Genomic DNA, 20,516 nt, shown 5'->3' on the forward strand with positions numbered 1-20,516 from the left:
CCTTGCGCAAGTGCGGTGACCAAAACTGCACACAGTACTCCAGCTGCGGCCTCACCAGTGCCCTGTACAGTTGCAGCAAGACCTCCCTGCTTTTATATTCTATCCCCCTCACTACAAAGGCCAGCATCTCATTCGCCTTCTTGATCACCTGCTGCACCTGCAGACTGGGTTTTTGCGACTCATGCACAAGGACCCCCAGGTCCCTTTGCACCGTAGCATGCTGCAGCTTTTCCCCCTTTAAATAGTAATCCCTCCTACTATTATTCCTGCCAAAGTGGATAACCTCACACTTGCTAACATTGTACTCCAATGTTTCCCTCCTGATTTCCTCCTGTTTCATGCTAGTGCTGATTTTCACCTGTTCATCAGCCTCAACTGCCATTTTTACTCTGGCTTGACAGATAAGCCACTTCAGCTTTCTGGTCAGGTAAGGAAAATTGGAAAGTGGACAATATAAGGCAATTTAAGGTAAGTTCTTTTAGTTTCCTTGTGAAGCCAAGGCCTGAATTTTAGCGTGGCCCTCAGAACCCAAACATTGTGGTGAAAAGCAGATCCTGAGCGCACACCTGTTGACAGTGGATCTCCTCAGCAATTTCACCACAGGTGGCCTCCTAATTAGTCACCTGCAAGCCTGCCTTCCAATTAAGGATGGTGAGCAGGCTCCTGAAGTGCCAATCCAATCAGAAGGCCAGCAGCTCTGAAGCCTAAACAGTGCTGCTGGAAGGGGTGATTGCTGCTGAAGCATGCAAGAGGTCTGAGGGGCTGGACCAACCAAGTGAAAAATAAACTACTCAAGAGACTGAGAGGCAGAGAATAAACCCCTCTGAGGAGATCAGTGGGGCCCCAAAGGCTGCCATGGTGTGGACAGTCTCTGAGTATCTAATCGCCTTACTGAGAAAGCGGAATAGTGTCAGAGGGCCATCCCAGTGCGGTTCCTTGTAGATTTACTGGTCCCTTGGCTCTCAGCTCACCATTCAGAGACAAGTCAAATTATGCCTTTGGAGCACTTCTCTGGAACTCCCAACAAATAATTAAGTCTCCTGAGCAATGGTTTTCCTACTCACAAAACTCCCCCTCAACCTCCCTTCTTATAACTTATTTTCTCAATGATAAGTGATTGGTGCTATGCCTCCTGCCACCCAAACCTTTATTCTTCTGACTGCTAACCAGCTGGACCTTCCACCCATTTGATGCAACATAAAGTTAAGGCCCCCACACAGCTGAATCATACTCCCATCTGAAATTGTCCCTTAAGTGTTCCTGCCTAGCTGATGTTAGTGAACAAAGAAGTCTCACAATTACACTGTGCAATAAAAGGTCGAAATGTTTCATGTGAAATTCCACTCTTCTATTTTAGTGGAGGCGCTCAGTCATATTCGATAATTTAATACCTCCGCTAAAATAGCAGAGAGAAGAATTTTAGACAACAAGAAAATAGATTCAACAGATGTTTATCATTTTAAAATACAAAGGGATAAAACTTACAATATTCATTACAGATAAGATATAATGTTCGATATCCTTACGACCATGGTATCCCACCATCATTTTGTCTGCCACTACAAGAGTTTCCACAAAGCGTTCAAGGCTTACTGATCTCCTTTGTCGATGGGGATTGGTTTTGTTATTTGGCAATGAGGTTGGAAAGGCCGTGGGATCATTTAACCACCAGGGCTTTCTTCTTCCTGTGCGGTCTTCTAGAAGTGAAGATAATCAACCATGTTAATTAGGTTAGTGGATTAGCATCTACTTTATAATCCAGCTCCTTTTAAATGTGGAGTTTCACCTTCGTGACTTGAAGCAATCAATAATTAAAGGGCAGGAAGACATCGCGAGAACATCAAATTCAATTGAAAAATAACACCCAGACGCAAAGTGCACAGCTTGTAACAAACAAACAAACCCTCAGGTGGGTCTCCCTTTTAGTTAGACTGCTCAGGTTGCATTACAGGACTGGGTCAGTACGCCCTGAACCAGCTTCAACTTCAGACTGGCTTAAAAGCCGCTTAACAACTGGCTTAGATGAACTAATTCTCCATATTTCCTTCTTAGTACATTTGACCTTCTGCTTTATATAGCAGACCTCGCATATACTAGCAAGGGACTGAAATGTGAAAAGGAGAAACTATTCCGCAAAGTTTAATTTCCATGGTTAGGAATGGTAAACGTATGGGGCGAGATTCTGCAGCCTCTTAGCCACGTGTTTCCAGCCGACAGGAGATAACGCATTGTTTGCTAGCAGCAGGATTCTCTGGTCCTGCTGCAGTCAATGGGCAACTCCTAGGTGGGGTGCATTGCCAGTTAGACCAGAGAATACCACCGGTGTGAACAGCAGGAGAATTCCAGCCATGAAGCACAAAAGTGCATTTAATCTTACAGCATCTCAAAGAGCTTTATAACCAATTCATAATTTTTTGAAATGTATTTTCTCCACATTTTTGCACTTGTCGTCATTTTTGAAGTGCAGGCAATCTATACACAGCAAGGTTCCAAAAACAACAACAGTCGGATGCATGACTAGTTAATCTGTTTAGTTTGTGTTGGTTGAGGGAATATTGTCCAGGATATCAGGACAAAGTCCAGCTTTTCATGCAGACGTGCAGTAGAGTATTTTAGATCCAACTGAACAGGCAGACAGGACCCCAGTTTAACCCCTCATCTTATTCCCTGTGGACAACTGATGATGACATGAGGGACATCTCATTTCACAAAGTTCCTAAAAGGTAAATATGTCATAGATTGTACCCACAACCTTTATTCAATATATCACAAAGAAGAAGATTCCACTAGCTCAGTGACCAGCAGTATCACACCATGCTAATGAATGCTTCCTTCTCTGTGAGTTTCCGCAATATGGGCTGAACATCAGATGCACTATTGGCTATTTGCCAACCCCTGACATCAAATTTCAATCCCTTCATCTCTTCTGCAGTAGCTGGAGCACCCAGGCCCTCTAACTTCCTAATACATGTGGAAGCATCAACAAGAGGCTTTTGGAAATGCAAAGTATCCCCAGAAAGGCCATCTTTACCCATGCCCATTCTTCCCATGCACCACTCAAAATATTGGGCATGGAAACCAGGCCTAAGGAGAGATAAGTGAAACCCTGTGACATAGTTGTCCTTAACTGGTTACCAAACTATCAAAACAGAAAGATAGAGCATTCCAGTCTTGCACTTGAGTCATCTTAGGCAACGAAAGCACAGAACTCTCTGACAACTTGGCCCACAAGGGTGTAATTAAAGGAACAATTTCATGTGAAGGTTGGAGATGAGAGGGACACTAGGCTGTTATTCAAGCACTTTAACAGAGTAGGAAAAGCAAATCATTATTGGAGAGACATGCTTAGTACATTAGTGCATTCTAGGAAGGAAACTGGCTCCTCTTATCTTGTTTGACCTGGTGGAGTCATTTAATTTTTTTCCTGCACTAAATGCCTCTGTGCGGGCGGATCATGTTCACACTCACTGTCCTGTCCACTTTGTACCTACATCGTTACGTAGCTCTTCTCGAACCTTGCATTGTTTCATGCTAAGCAGGGCCATCCTCCACTGGCTGACTCCATCCAGCAGCATTTCCACAGGGTAAAGAAGCTGAGAGTATTTTGGATACGTTAATTTCCTTTACTTCTGAAAGTAACGCTTGTCCCTTTAAATTACAGCAGTCACTTAAATCTTGCAGCAGGAAAACATTTCTCTGACCCTTCAATAGAAACATTTTAGATATTTCTGATGTTTGGAGTTTGTACAAAAATATTAAGAGATTACAACTAGTTGAATACATTTATGTCCCAGGAATTGGTGAGGGTTCCTTTGGTGATTCTCTGATGCGAACAGTTAGAGAGGGAGACATAAACCCACAGAATTACAGAAGAGTCACAGCACAGATGGAAGCCATTCAGTCCATCACGTCTGCACTGGTTCTCCATAGGAGCAATTTACCCAATGCCAGTGCCTGACTTTCACCCCTTAGCCCTGCAGATTTGTCCTTTTCAAATAACAATCCTATTTCTTCTTGACCATGCCTGCACCAAATTCTCAGGCAGTGAATTCCAGATTCTAGCCATTTGCTGCATGAAGAAGAATCTCCTCACATCTCCATTGCTTCTTTTGTCAATTACCTTAAAGCCATACACATTTGCTCTTGATCATTCCACCAATGGACACAGTATCTCCCTATATGTCAGAGGAAACAATAATTTTATACAGCCTGAAAAGAGACTGCTGACTGGTCGGCAAGTGATTAGTAGAGGTGTTACTATGGAGAATGCACTGGTTGATGGTCACTGATAGTTAACTGCCAAGCATTGTTTGAAATTTAAACCAGGCAACTTGACTGGTCAAAGCATTGCCCTGTGGAATGAACCAGTAAATGGCTATCACTTATTTTGTTTAGCTTAAATAGCTGCGATCTGTGAATATGATTTTTGTGTCTGCAAATAACAGGACATTAATATATGTTGCTTCCAGAAAATGCAAATGTGCCACACTGCAAACCGAAACGACAGTCTTAGATTGGTTGTGAACATAACTTTAAGCACACTGCGGATTATATTTATCAAGTGTTATCTAATCATAGATTCATATCCAACACTGGATATTGTGTTTTGCAAGCACAAGCTGTTTGGGCATGGTTTGTACTTTATCTGTTGTGAACAGCGTAAGGAATGTGCTGTTTGGAGATGCTTTTTCCAGCAATACTCTATAATTATTGCTCCTCTCTGTAATTCAGTAATACAGGAGCCATGGAGACCGCAGTAAGATAGAGCCCATGTTGTCCGTGGTAAGACAGGGCCACAGTGTCTGAGGTAAGATAGAACCCACAGTGTCCATGGTAAGACAGGAGCCATGGCGTCCATGGTAAGACAGGCACATTTGTAACATTTGAAAAATGCTGTAGCGCTGCATGTCCAGAGACTGGTTTCTAGAAAATCTAGATTCTGATTGGACAAGAGTGGACAGCAGAATGATGGGACGATCTAGCCTTTGACTGGAACTAAGTGCATGTGTCTGGAGCATTGGTGAGGCATTGCAGAGTGGATCACAGAGCAGTCGGTCAGGCCGGTCCTTAGAGCAGGGTGAGCGGTACTGGAGCGGACCTTTGAGCATGGGAAAGAGGAGCGAATGAGTGTGAGAGAGGGGGGTGAATGTGTGTTAGAGTGAGGGGTGAGTGTGTTTGAGAAAAGGATGTGTGTGTATGTGTATGTGTGTGTTTGTGGGTGTATGTAATGTGTGGTATGTGTGTGTGGTATGTGTGTGTGTGTGTGTAATGTATGTGTGTGTGTTTGTGTAGTATATGTGTGTGTGGTGTGTGTATAGTGTGTGTATGTGTGTGTGGCATGTGTGTGTGGTGTACATGTGTGGTATCTGTATGTGTGTGTGTGAAATGTACATGTGGTGTGTGTGTGTATGTGTTTGTTTGTGTGGTGTGTGTGTGTATGTGTGTAGTGTGTTTGTGTGGTGTCTATGTGTGTGTGATATATATGTGTGAGGGTGTGTTGCGTATGTGTATGTGAATGTCTGTGTGTCATGTGTGTATGTTTGTGTTTGTGTAGTGTGTACATTTGTGTGCATGTCTCAGAACTGCCAGTGTTCAGCCAACTGGATCCACTCCATGTTTTATCAAGAAACTACGAAGTGCACTGGATGAAGCAAAGGTTTTGGCCACTAACAACATACCAGCAACAATGCTCCAGAACTAGCTGAATTCCTAGCCAAGCTTTTCTAATACAGCTACAACACTAACATCTATCTGACATTATGAAAAATTGCCCAAGTATGTTCTGCCCACAACAAGCAGGAGAAATGCAATTCAGTCAATTACCACGCTATTGGTCAGCACTGGATTATCAGCAAAGTGATGGAGGGGGTTGTTGACAGTGTCATCATGGAACACATCCAAACATCGACAGAAGAGCTGAACCCCAGAGGTGAATTAAGAGAGATTGCCCTTTACATCAAGGCACAATTTGACTGAGGATGGCATTAAGGACCTGTGATAAAAATGAAGTCAATGGGAATCGGGGAAAACTTTCCAATGGCTGGAGTCGTACCTAGAAACAAGGAAGATTGTGGATGTTGAAACCTAATCTTCTCAACCCTGGGATGCTGCTGCAGGAATTCCTCAGCCTAATGTCCTAGGCCCAATCACCTTCAGCTGCTTAATCAATGACCTTCTTTCTGTGTGAGATCAGAATTGGGAATGTTCACTGAAGATTGCAGTATTCAGTTCTAATCGTAATTCCTTAGATAAGGAAGCTGTTGAAGCCAGCATAAAGTAAGACCTGGACATAATTAAGACTTTGGTTGATAAGTGGCAAGTAATGTCTGGACACGCGTGCGCCAGGCAATCTCCATCTCCAACAAAATGTAGTCAAAACCACCTATCTTTTGCAAAATCCTACTTCTTCAGGTACCATGCCAAAAAGATATCACCGTGAGCCTCCTGGATTAGGTCAGGATTATGCCTGACAAAGTATTTTAGTGGTTTGTCATTGCTTTCTGCAGTATGCTGATCAGGAAACGCTCCTGTTCTTAGCACACGTGGTAACTTAAAGGGACCAACCTGCACACTTCCTGCAGGGTAACTTTCTGGTTATTGCATAACTCTAAACGGCAGTTTAGAGGGAACGTTGCCTCAAAGTGACTCAGTCACTGGGCATTGAAAGCCTACCTGCTTGGCTGATGAGGAGTTAGCTATTGTTCAATCTTTTAATAAGCAAATTGGGCTGGGAAGCCAGTGAATAACTAATACATGGCAGGGAGAGGGGGCAATTTTCCCATTCAGCCTGCCATGGGAATTATAGCGGACTTGGGGGAAGGGGAAGTGGGGGTGGGCGGGTTATGCAGTGGTCCATTGACCTTGGGCAGGATTTTCTGGTTTCTGAGGTGAGCGCGGCCAGAAAATCCCACCCAACATATCCTGATTTTGAGAAAAGGACCCAACGATAACCCAATCACCACTGACCAATGACTCTAACATCAGATGTGGGTATCATTGAGAACTCCTAATTTAAGATAAAAGTAGCAAGCATTTATGGATTCATGAATTAACCAATCACGAAAATCATGGAATTGTTAAAGACAGATTATGTTGGACAATTCAAGGCTTCTTTTAAAGAACAAAAAAAGTGGATATAATAATTTTAACGCATACGGAATTTCTAAATGCTTAACGGTGGTTTGTCACAAAAATCGAGATGTACAGTATAAGTAAAATGTAGAAAGTTGGTTGATGGGCAGGAAACCATGAGTAGGGTTAACCAATGTTGTTAATCAATATTGCTTAAATTGGAGAAGGATGGGGCAGTACTTAGTTCACTTAGTTTTCAGAATTCGGATTATTGAAAAGAACAATATCAAAATTCACTGAGTGCAAAAGGGGGGCTGTGGAAATCAAGGTGTTCCGTAAACAGGAGAATACAGCCAAGAGAATGGAATGGGCAAACAAATGCCAAAAGCAATTTAATTCCAAGATGTGTAAGGTGATTCATTTTGCTTAAAAAAATATGGAATGGAAGTCTAAACACTCTGTGAGATGATGTAAGGGAACAGAGAGCGATGTAGCTCTAAATCGCCTACTTCCTTGAAAGTGCAAGAGCAGGTCAATTGAGCCATAGTAAAAAAAGAAAGCATTTGGAGTTTTATAAAGAGACACAGAGAATATGAAGCCAAAGAACAAGGCTGACAGCAGGACACTGTTAGGAAACTGTGTGCAGTACTCCACCTCCTGCCCTCCTCCCCCAGCTAACATGAAAAATCTGTGGAACATATGTTAGTCACAGCAACTGAAGCAAAGACTTTACCTGGTACTTGGCAAGTGCCAGGCAACCTGGAACACTTTCTTGGAAACTCACACACCTCCCACACAGATCCAGACTGCCTCCCAAGGAAGTTTGAATATAGCTGCGAGTTAACAATCTTCTCCCAGCAATTTACAAGGCACAATGAGCCAATCTCATTCCCCTCCCCACAACCGCCCCCACCACCAACCCCCAGCCCCACCAACCCCCCTCGCCCAATCCACTCCTGAGCAGGATCCTCAATACCCCTAAACTCAGGCAAAGCTAGGAACCATACTCAAACAGCACGCTGCTCCCAATGTGCGCTCAGCAGAACCAACATTAGTGCACCAATTCTTCTTCTTAACAGATCATGTGATGGAATAGTACAGTCATGTCACAAAATACACATATGTATTCTCTGTTATAAATGTTTTTATTAAAAAGGAATCTTCTACCCTAATAAATTAAATATCACTGATAATGTGCTGGATGAATGTCAAGTTATGAAAAATATGATGGCTATGGGATAAGGACAGACAAAGATAAGTATATACTACATACAACATAATGGTTCCCAAGAAGCCGAGGCCATGGAGATGCTGTTATATTACTTAGGTATTCCGCAGTCATGCTTGATTTACTTTTGAAGGAGGCAGAACTTTTTCCAGAGCATTTCAACAGTAAATCAAATGGATTGGGCAGAATCCCCAGTGGAGAGGTTTTACATTGTGGAAGGAATGCGCTTGATGGACTGAGTGACTTTATTTTGTTTTACGTCTTGTGTTCTTACATATAGCAACAACTATGGACCTCGGTCTTTTCTCAACTAACAATTCCTGTGTTCTTCCACCATTCACCTGAAATCAGACAGAACAGCCAAATATAAGTCAAAGCAAACTGGGCTGCGTTCTCTGCAACCCCACTGAAGACCTAGGTTTTCATATAGCTGCCCCAACAGGGTGGCCTGTCAGCCCAGTCTTCACTATCCAACTGCATATAAATAACAGAAACATGCCACCCCTGCCCCAACCCTCACCAATCTCCCTGTCTCCAACACTGAATCAGTCAATTCTGGTCAGGAAAGATGTAGCAACAAACTTAAGGCCCCTATTAAAGTTTAAAGTTTTAAAGTTTGTTTATTAGTGTCACAAGTAAGCTTACATTAAGACTGCAATGAAGTTACTGTGAAAACCCACACTCCAGCACCTGTTCAGTTACATTGAGGGGGAATTTAGCATGGCCAATGCACCTAACCAGCATGCCTTTCAGGCCGTGGGAGGAAACCAAAGCACCCAGAGGAAACCCACACAGACATGGGGAGAACGTGCAAACTCCACATAACAGCGTCGCAAGCCCGCAGTTGAATCTGGGTCCCTGGCACTGTGAGATAGCACTGCCAACTACTGTGCCACCATGCTGCCCATGGCATTAGGGTAATGCCTTTTTGTAGGAGGGTATCTAAATAGCATGCACATTGTCCTCTCCTTAGTTCTTAAAATCCTAACCCATTTTAGGTCTTGACTCTGTCCAAAGTCTGAGAAAAACCAAATGTCAGAGTTTTTGAGCTCTTCTGACCCCATCGGCTTCTTCTCCTCTGACATTTCCCTCTTCTTGATGAGCTCCTTCTTAGCAACAAAGATTCCTCCTGCCACCCTCACCATTCACCCAGTGCACAATCATCCCAGATAATAGCTCAAAACACAAGAGACTGAGTCATAATCAAAATCCAGAAACCAAATCACGGCAGCTGCAGAAGTTTGGCCCCACCTTCCTTTCTACTGAGTCAGTGGCAACTTGATAATGTTACTAGACTAATAATCCAGAAGTCAAGATTAATGCTTTGGAGATGAGTTCAAATCCAACCACAGCAGCTGGGGGAATATAAATGCAATTAATTAATAAATCTGGAATGAAATGCTGGTCCGATTAACAATGATTGTGAAATTAATAGATTGTTGTAAGAGTCCATCTGATTTAATAATGCTGTTCAAGGGAGGAAATCTGCCATCCTTAGCCAGTGGCATCCTCACCCATATAGACTGCAGTGATCCAAGAAGGCAGCTCACCACCACCTTCTCAAGGGCAACTAGGGATGCATAATAAATGCTGGCCAGCCAGCGACGCCCATGTTCCACAAATGAATCAAAAAAAGTTTAGCCTACATCTGACTCCAGATAAACAGCCACACAGCTCTATTAAACCATTACAAAAAAAAAGCACTGCAGGTATACCTAAAATGGTTCAAGGCGATGGCACACCACCACCTTCTCAAGGGTAATTAGGGATAAGCAATGAATGTTCGCCTAGCCAGTAATGCTCTCAAGAACAAACTATCTTTGTATCGACTTATATCTCTCCCAGTGCCCCACTGACATTGCGTTAAGTCATGTAAGTTCTCAATTCTAATTGGAAATGATAGGGCTGATTTTCCTCTGCCCAAAAAATAAAGCAATTCAAATGAAGAATGGCATTAACCTTTTATCCCATTCTGCTGAATAACACTGCACCCAAACTTATATGCTTGTTTCTGGAGTCTTTAGCTGAAGAAGGTGCAGCAATATAAGTTTCATGCAAAAGAATAACAGAAGGCTCTGCACCTAGATTTATTCTAACAGAGCAGGTACTTATTGTTTTTGTGATATTATATTTTTTCCTCTTTACAAGCCTGACCTGGAGACAGCATTCCCTGCTTTAGTTTGCAGAAAGAATTGACTAGCTTTCGGTTTTTCCTGAGTAAGAAGTCTCACAACACCAGGTTAAAGTCCAACAGATTTATCTGGTAGCACAAGCTTTTGGAGCACTGCCCTTCATCAGGTGAGGTGAGTGATGAAGGAGCAGCACTCTGAAAGCTCGTGCTACCAAATAAATCCATTGGACTTTGACCTTGTGTTGTGAGATTTCTTACTATGCCTACCCCAGTCCAATGCCGGCATCTCCACATCACTTTTTCCTGAGATATTGCAAGGTCAGTTAATGCAACTCTTGAGCAGTGGGGGATGAGAAATGGAACAGTCCACAGGGAAACATGGCAAATTTCCTGATAGCTCATCTTCCCCTGCCACTGAACAATTTTTTTTATTAAATGTCACAGAGAGCAAAGACTTTGTGGGCGACCTTACCAGCTTCTCAAGCTAGGCGATGGGTGTAGCAAGCCAATAGGATCAAGCGAGGCCAAAAAATAGCTTTACACGCTGTTTCTCACCTCTCGTGATGGTACTAGATCATTTGAATAGTGTTAGTGAGCCTGGGACATAATTGTCCAGGTTCACTTGTTTTACCGGCCTTGCCAGTGGAGGTCCTTACTGGCGAGGATCACGCATGGTCCACAGCAGCAGGGATCTGATGTGATGGCCTCACTGGTGAGACCAGAGGCCACTGAAGCTCCTCGGTGGCAAGGCCGACCAGTGCCCCATGACCCTAGCAGTTGGCAGCTTGATTGCCAGTGTGAATAGGTTCTGCCCACTCACCCTACAGGCGAGGATCACACTTTGCCTCATTTTATTTTTCTACGTGCCATACGACTACATCCAGGAGCTCACCCAATGAATAGGTTCTCCTGTTTTAGGCTCGTTCGGCACTTCGAATTTTTTTTTGGTAAAGTTGTCTCCTAAAACTTCACAACATAAAATGCAATAACACCAGTAAACAATATATCATGCGATCAACTCTGGGTAGAATTTCACAAGCAACTTCTGTGCTCGGAAAGCAGAACCAGAAACAGCCGCGATTCCCAGCCCCACCTGCGATCATTTTAAACTCACGATGTTACACTGGTAGTCAGTGTGAATCGCAGCCGAACTTGGTGAGATGCTGGGCATGGGTGCAGGGCAAGATGCAGGGCAGGCACCGTGTCCAAAGGCAGCTCACCACAAGGTTTAAAGGTCATTGTAGAAACCGGAGAATGCAAAATGGCAAACGTTGGAAGACACACGGAGGGGAGTCAGGCAGGCAGCAAGCCTCTCAGTTTTCCAACAACGTTTTGCAAGGGCTGTTAGAGGGGCTGACAGCCAGGGGGAACATCCTAATGCCCAGAGCTGAAAGGAGGAGGCCATCCTAAACAAAGAAGGTCTGGGCAGAGGTGGTAGCTGGGGTTCAGTAGGCATGACCTAGTCTGGTGCACCTGGATCCATTGCCGTAAAAAGGTTCAATAACGATCTGTACTCCGCATGGGTGAATTCTGAGTGGTCATTTTTCAGTCTGACTGACAGATGAAGGCTGCCCATTCATTGTTGTAATTAAGTATGTGGCTTTTGCACAAATCTTCCCATGTATCGATAGCACAGTGGCATAGTGGTTAGCACTGCAGCCTCACAATGCCAGGAACCCAGGTTCGATTCCCGTCCTGGGTCACGGTCTGTGTGGAGTCTGCTTGTGTCTGCACGTGTTTCCTCCGGGTCTTCCAGTTTCCTCCCCCAGTCCAAATATGTGCAGGTTAGGAGAATTTGCCATGCTAAATTCCCCCTCAGTGTATCCGAATAGGTGCTGGAGTGTGGCGATTAGGGGATTTTCACAGTAATTTTATTGCAGTGTTAATGTATTTGTGACTAATAAATAAACTTAACTTAATCTCAAGACTAGAGAGAAGAACCTGAAGCCTTGGGTCCATCAAAGGGTCAGGTGTTCAAAGGGGTGGTAACCTTCTCAAGCCTTTCGGGTGTGATAATGAGTTAGATGGGCAGCATGATGTGCCACTAGAGGTGAAGGATTCAGTACTTAATAGAGCTCTGCACCTACTGGAAGGAGAAACATAACCACAATAACCGAGAGAGAGAGAGCAGCCACTAGAGGGTCATCCTAAAGCCCAGGGATGAAACAAAGAGGTCTCCCACTGAACAAAGAACCCGGCTATTCTCACCAGCATGAGCTGGGAGCACTGGAGCTCGAGTGTGTGTGGAGGGAGGTCGTCAAGTTTGGACAGGCTGGTGTAGCAGAGGATGGTAAGAGTCCAGTGGCTGATTTATGACAGGATGAAGGTGAAAGTTCGGGCATCTCATTCTCAGAACAACTTCAGTGATGCACCAGTCACTGAGACTATAATGCAACTGAAACCAATCGCGCTGGGCAACATAAAGTTCATTTATTATTCACAAGCAAGACTTACATTAACACTGCAATGAAGTTACTGTCAAAATCCCCTAGTCGCCATAGTCCAGCGCCCGTTTGGGTCACCTGACCAGCACGTCTTTCAGAATGGGGGAGGAAACTGGAGCACCTGGAGGAAACCCATGCAGACACAGGGAGAATGTGCAAACTCCATACAGGCAGTGACCCAAGCCAGGAATCAAACCCAGGTCCCTGGCACCGTGAAGCAGCAGTGCTAACCACTGTGCTACTGTAATACCTATGTGTTGTGATATGAGTGGTGCTTCTGACCACTTGTTTTCTTCCTTCTAGTCAGCCATCCACCAGAGACAGCCAAGAGGCTGATGACCCTTCTTTAACACTGCAGAATGAAAGCAGGCAGGATGCACCTGCAGCACACCCTATCTCAGTATCAAGCACCAGTGCAGAAAATGGCACATCAGAGGGCATCACCATATGGGATGAGTTGTTAGGACATTGCAGTGAGGGCACATTACGTTCACTGGTGCAGATGGTGGTGACAGTGAAAGCCCAAGGCATCACTGAAGGACTGCTGGAGAAAAGAGCCATGCTGACTGTGAGGAGGATGATGAGCTTTGGAGTCATCAACCAGGTGGCAAATACTGACTATACAATGGGTTGCAAGGGGAGATCTGACAGAGAGCCCTGAGGGTTTGTGTGCCATGGTCTCATAGAGGAGTTCCTGAGGAGCATGAGTTCTGCAGTAACCCTGAGCTCTGGGTGCCCAGCCTCATCCACTGAGAGAGTGGTGACTCTAAAGGAGAGGGAGCTCCAGAAGTGTTATGATGTGTTACTGGGTTGTGCTTGGATCTGCAAATCCTCATACAGGGACTAACCTCAGGAGGTCACTACCAGTGAGGAAGGAAGCGACACCAGTCTCTCAGATGGGTGGCCATCCTTCATTGGTGAGCAGCGAGGTGAAGACTTGCTTCACAATGGTGGACAAGCTGGTTGTCATTTCTGGGGCCTCTTCTCATTGCACCCCAGATGAGGGCAGCATCTCATCCACCCTCTGCCAATCACCACTCCATCCTCCGAGTCAGCGGCGGCTGAAGAGTGCCCAGCCATATCGCAACGCAAACTCCCAGATGATGCCTGCTCAGACCCCACTGGCCAGAGGATGACCACCAAGGTCATCTGTGCCAACAGGGCATCAATGTTAACAAACTGTCTCTCATTCCACTGACAGCGAGGGGGAGGCATCTAGACGTAACACCTGCAAACCTAAGCTGAAGACACAGTGAGCACAACCAGGGGTATCCACAGGGTGGTTTTGTTTGCTCTCTCTATCACTATTAACTGTTGGTGATCCAACTGAATATTTTTGCTTTATTTTATGCTATGGTTCTCACCATAAATGATTTATTTCTCATATGCCATCAATACCCTATGTTCTCAAATTGTTTCTGTCTCATAAATGGCTGTGGATATACTTCCAGGGTATAAACCTTTATAATTCTGGTGTTCAGGCTCATGAAGTCATTCACTGTGGGTTGTCTGGGATTGGTGGCCATGAACTCTGTGAGAGGATAGAGAATGCCAGCTTAGCTGAAAAAGAGCTAAACCAGAGCCTCCCTGGTGTCCCTGCCCTCATGCAGGTTCCTGATTTCAGCCTCCTCATCCTCACCTTCTGGCTGCCCCGAATCTGCATCTGAGTTGACGTCAGTGTCCTCGTCTGAGGCAGGTGCAGCAACATCAGCATCTTCCTGGTCCAGAGGTTCACCCCTGGAGTTAGCAAAATTATGAAGAGCACAACAGATAACTGCTGTGAGCGACACTTGTTCGGACAGGTACTGCAAGGTGCCCCCAGATTGGTCCAGGCATTAGAACTTTACGTTCAGCAGCCCAATGGTCCTCTACCCAACTGCCCTTGTAGAGAATTGCAGCAGTTGTATCTCTTCTCTGCCTCTCCTTAGGTGCCAGACAGATGTATTAACCACCTTTTAAATGGATAACCACTGTTGCCAATCAGTCACCCTTCAAGGTGAGCTGGAGCTGTTAACAGCCTTGGCACTTACAAGTGGGATAGTACGTAGGCATCATGAGATCTGCCCAGGTACCCTGCATACATCTGGATCTTGTGGTCACAGACTATCTGAATGTTCATAAAGTGGAACCACTTCCTGTCGACAAAGGCACCAGGCTGGCTAGCTGGCACCTTGATGGTCACATGGGCACAATCGCTGGCACAATTGTAGTGAAGCTTCTGGTCCGCTTAGCCTGGCTGACTTGATCTGTCCTGAAATGAATGAATCTTCTCACGTGCCTGAACAAGGTGTCAGTGACCAGCTTGACACAGCTGTGTGCAGCTGGCTGAGAAACTCCACACGGATTACCCTGGAACAATCCAGAGGCTGAAAATTTCAGTGTGACAGTCACCTTAAGAACCACAGGCACTGGTGGCCTTCCACACAATTTGAGACTATGCCTAAGCCAATCATTTGGCAGATGGTTGTTACAGCTTCACTTGAAAGCCACAGCCTTTTGCAGCAGTGGACTTTGGTCGTGTCAAGGTAGTTTGATTGCTGTCTGTACACACCCTGGAGGTTGGGAGGGGTTGGTTGGTCCCTACTGAGTAGACTATACACTTCTGCAGGTTTGCTTATGGGGCTGATCTGTGTGCAGACGGTAACACCAGGGACCCGGATCTCTGATGCCAAGGGACAGAAATGTCCTGTAAGTGCCGCACTATTATGAACCCAACACAGAAACAAGGTTCTGTGGAAACACAAACACCACCTCACTTCACTGCCAAGAACTCTCTAACTACTCAGCCAGCCTTTGCTGCAGCCCTCTTCTATCCCACCCTTGATTGGAAAAAGTTCAAAATTGGTTGGTCCACCTGCCTGTGTTGCCTATGAGATGAGTTTAAAATCACATGGGCCATTGTGAAATCCCAATTAATTAGAGAGAACATCCCCTCAAATAGCTTCATGATTGTCAGCAGGCACACTGCCGATCCACACCTGCACCCACTGACCGAGATATCGCGTGAGTGCACAATGATATTGAAATATATGTTCGAGTTCATCGTTCGCTATTTAACATGGTTCCGGGTCAGGCGTGTGCCCACACTGAACATGTAAATTCTGCCCTCTGTGTATAACATTAACTGGAACTTCCAACTCTCTGAAGAGCCTAAAATGAACAGTAATGGATTGAGCAATTGTACCATAATAAAGCTTCAGATCAAGAATTAGAAAGTGATATGAAGCTTGACAACTCTTTTTATGACCTGCATAGGCATTTGAGTCAAATGCTCTCCTTCTGTGCCATAAATTCCTATGATTTCTAGATCATTATCCTTTATGAACCAAGCCCAACTTTCCTTTCCATTAGATTCCAATGAATTCATGGGTCACCAATTTAATACCATCCTTCTGTGGCCCACAGCTGAATGTTCTTCCCATTATATTAAAGATTAAAGCCATATTTCAACAATACAATAGGCACGGTTAGAGTACAAAAGCCTCTGGAATGCCAAACAAGAATAAAAAGTAGTGTGGGGAAGAGTCAGAGTTTCAAAGCCAAAGTTGGATGACAGCAAGGATTGGCACTGAGCCCCTTTTCTCTTCCTGATGATCAGGGATGTTCTAACTGAGCAAGGAAGATGGGAAGTGATTTTTGCAGATGACATTGAGCTAGTAGGTGGGATGATGGGAACATGCCAAATATCTGGAGAAAAGCACAAGAAGACAGGGGAATGTAGATCAGTAGACAAAAGACCAAATTTATGCACTGTTAGTTTTAGAGTCGAGGAAAGAGGATCCTTTATTCATTTAAAATACTTCAATTATACGCCCTCTTAATCTTCTGCACACAATGAAATGCAAACCTGGAGCCTGATTGTCAATCTGGCGTCAGGGACCCAACACCCAGATTTCTGGGTCCCGACCATGTGCCGTCCTTGTGATACTGCTGCAATATTATTTTCTAATTGGAGCAGAGATAAGCTCAGCACCCAAACTGGGGTGCCGGCTGCTGCTGGGAGGTAGGAACTAACCCCAAAGTGCCAAGCTCAACAGCAAATGGCAGCCACTGCTGGGATTGCTGTTACTCTGCAGAATACAGCAGACAGGATATCAAAGGGCCAGAAGCCTCATAGTGCAGAGAAATGGCCAAACATCCAATGGAAAGGTATTGGAATGCTTTTGTGAATAACTCCTTTTTTCCAACAATTTTACTTCAGCAGAAGCATCACATAACACTTCCCTACATTACTCCCAATAGCCATGCACTGAACCAGGTTGTTTGCTTAACCCAATGTGTGATGTGTAAATCCACAGGCTGCTAATAAGCTGTTTGAGAAATTTAACCATTAATTGAAGATGAACAGCTTGCCGGTTCCCTCCATTCCTCCCCTTGCTTAGAAAATAGCAACACTTTCAGAGGCGTTGGGAGACTGACATGCCATCTGGGAACTCCATGGGCAGTTCTCCCATCCTGTTGCACAAATTTGTTATTGCAGCGGTCCGGGAGATTCTTGCGTCAGCCAATTCACGGGGTTCACACATGTGCTCCCACCCCAATAGCATCTCCCAGTGCCAGATTTCCAGCAGCATCACATCCGCACTGGAAATCAGCAGGCAAGCACAACCATTTAAATGGTCGTTTTAATATAATTTAAATAAACATAAGAAATAGGAGCAGGAGTAGGTCATCTAGCCCTTCGAGCCTGCCCTGCCATTCAATAAGATCATGGCTGATCTGAAGTGGATCAATTCCACTTTCCCGCTTTCTCCCCATAACCCTTAATTCTCTTGTCTCTCAGAAATCTATCTACCCGTGACTTAAATATATTCAATGAAATGTAATTAGCGGGCCCAGGACTTAAGTCTTCGGGCCTGCTAGCATCTCACTCTTTCACCGCCAAAGTGGTTCACTCCAGCAGGGATTACAGTAGCTCCTCACTAAGGGGAACTAGCAGCCCAACCCAGCTGGAGTGAAGGGGGGCCCTGAGATGGGAGGGGAGCTACCTCCTGGGCATTGGCACCTTGGCAGTGCCAGCCTGGGCCCCTGGCACTGCATAAGGGGCAAGTGAAAATGCCCAAGGGCATCTTGGCACTGCCACTGGGCATGGGGCAGTGCCAAGAAGACAGGGCCTGTGTGGGTGGGACTTAGAGGGTGGAGTCAGCAGGGCCAATCAGTGGGGGTGGAGGGGTCCCGCTACAACTCTGCAGGCAGAATTGGGGGGTGGGGGAAAGGAGAGAAGCCATCGAACAGGGTGGGCTGGGGAGGGTTAGCCTGCTGGGACGGGGAATCGGGGTGGGGGGACTGGGGTTGGGGGGCGCAGACAGGAGAGTTCAGGGCTGGCGTGAGGGTTGTGAGGTTGGCCTGCGATCGGGAAGCCAGCAGTGCAAAACTACTGCACATGCCCGATATCAGCGCTGACAAATTGGTGCATGAGCAGTGGCCTGCTCAGCGCTATGCTGTCAGCCTCTCCAGTGGAAACAGGCCCCACTCACAGAGTTTTAGTAATATTCATGCTGAGGCACTCTCTAGTGTACAGAGTGTGGGAGGTTCTTCTCTGAATCCCCACTGAAAAAAACTAGAGTGAAAACTAGAGAGTAAAAAACTAGAGAGTGAAAAGAGTAAAAAAACTAGAGTGGAGTAGAAAACTCCAGTTTTCATGCGAATGTCTTCCTTTGTTACAAGAATGGCTGCGCTTCAGATGCTTAATTGGCTACAAAACATCCTGGAGACATGAAGGACACTTTACGAATACAAGTATGTTGGCTTTCTTTTTCTCTTTACAATCAAAAGATTGGATCAAAAACTGCTGGGAGAATTCTGGCCATTATTTTCAAAGCTCACCTGCAACTAAGTTCACCTCACGAGCAATTGGAAAGCATATCCCTAGTCTATGCAAGCTATCCTCATAACTTAACCTTTTTAGCCGTGGTATTCTTCCAGCTGATCTGTGCTGCACTCCGTCTAACGCCAATACATACGCTTCCTGAGGTGCAGTGCCTGACATGAACACAGTACTCCTGAAACACTGGATTTCCTGCATATTTTATAAACTCATACAGAAGTGTTCCAACTCTTGCACTCAAAACATTTCTGTGTTAAGCACCACACCCTAATTAACAGAATGTGCAGCACGGTGACACAGTGGTTAGCACTGCTGCATCACAGCCCCATAGAGCCACGTTCAGCTCTGGCCTGTGTCCGCATGGGTTTCTTCCGGGTGCTCTGGTTTCCTCCCACAGTCCAAAGATGTACAGGTTATGTTGATTGGCCATGCTAAATTACCCCTTAGTGTCAAGGGGTCTAGCAGGGTAAATATGTGGGTTTACGAGGGCAGGCCTTGGTGGATTGTTGTCAGTCTAGGCTTGATGGTCCAAATGGCCTCCTTTCGCACTGTAGGGATTCTGTGATTCACTTAAAAACCATATTGCCAAGAAAAGTAAATCAGCAGGTGCTTTTGAGTAAGTGTGCAAAAAATCTCTCTGACTCCCAAACTAGCAATACAGGTTAAAGCAGGCTGAAGAATTATTCTGTGACTACCAGCCTCAAGCCACAAATAAGCACAGAATTCACGATTAATTCTCAATACAGTGACCTCTTTATCAGCCTTGACTCAATGATATGAATGCTCAAAGATACAAACATTCACATTAGGAACAGGAGTAGGCCATTTGGCCCCTCAAACCTGCTCCACCATTCAATAAGATCATGGATTATCGGATTGTAACCTCAACTCCACATTTCACCTACCCCAGTGACCTTGTCTTCCTTGTTAGTCAAAAATCTATCTATCTCTTCCTTAAAAATGTTCAATGATCCTGCCTCTACTGCTGAGTGGGAAAGCACTCTTACTTCTGAGTCACGTGTTTGTGGGTTGAAGACCCACTTCATTTGAGTGCATACCAAGGAAATGCTGTACTGTCAGAGGTGCCATCTTTTGAAAGAGACATTGAACTATTCGCCTCTTCAGATTGGAACAAATAATCCCACGGCATAATTTGAACAGCAGAGTACCCCTGGTGTCCTGCTTGATACTTATTCCAATCAGCACTATTAACACTATTATCTGGTTATTTATCTAATTTATGGTTATGAGACTTTGCTGTGTACAAATTGGCTGCCGTGTCTTTCTTTGTTACAAGAATGCTGCAAAACACATCCTGGAGATATGAAAGACACTTGATGAACACAAGTATGTTGGCTTTCTTTTTTTCTTTACAATTGTAACTGGATCAAAGAATGCTGGGAATGCATACCAGATCAATCACCTGAGAGAAAGATCAATGTGTTAGATGGATCTCTTCATCAGATACAGCTCCATATTAACCTGTCTGAACCTTTCAGGAGTTGACTGATCCACTTTATATTTCCAGTACTTTTTTCAATTTTCCAGCATTTGTGTTATTTTTGTGATTTAATCAGACAACATAACGACGGTGACGGTGCAGAGGGACCTCGGGGTCCTTGTGCATGAGTCGCAAAAACCCAGCCTGCAGGTGCAGCAGGTGGTCAGGAAGGCGAATGGGATGCTGGCCTTCATAGCGAGGGGGATTGAATATAAAAGCAGGGCGGTCTTGCTGCGGCTGTATAGGGCATTGGTGAGGCCGCAGCTGGAGTACTGTGTGCAGTTTTGGTCGCCGCACTTACGCAAGGATATTTT

The 20,516-nt window shown here is 45.0% G+C and overlaps 1 protein-coding gene across 3 annotated transcripts in view; it reads right to left on the reverse strand.

Annotated features, from left to right (window-relative positions):
• adamts6 (ADAM metallopeptidase with thrombospondin type 1 motif, 6) overlaps positions 1 to 20,516 on the reverse strand; it is a 286,378-nt gene that overhangs the window by 254,828 nt on the left and 11,034 nt on the right. For 2 of the 3 annotated variants that reach the window (XM_080186557.1, XM_080186560.1), the window contains exon 5: positions 1,486 to 1,697. In XM_080186557.1, coding sequence (XP_080042683.1) covers positions 1,486 to 1,697 — 212 coding nt within the window. The remainder of the gene's footprint in view (positions 1 to 1,485; positions 1,698 to 20,516) is intronic. The other variant, XM_080186565.1, reaches the window with a different exon arrangement.

Source organism: Carcharhinus amblyrhynchos, chromosome 1 (genome assembly GCF_965287045.1).
Source record: "Carcharhinus amblyrhynchos chromosome 1, sCarAmb.v2.hapA, whole genome shotgun sequence".
Classification (NCBI taxonomy): domain Eukaryota; kingdom Metazoa; phylum Chordata; class Chondrichthyes; order Carcharhiniformes; family Carcharhinidae; genus Carcharhinus; species Carcharhinus amblyrhynchos.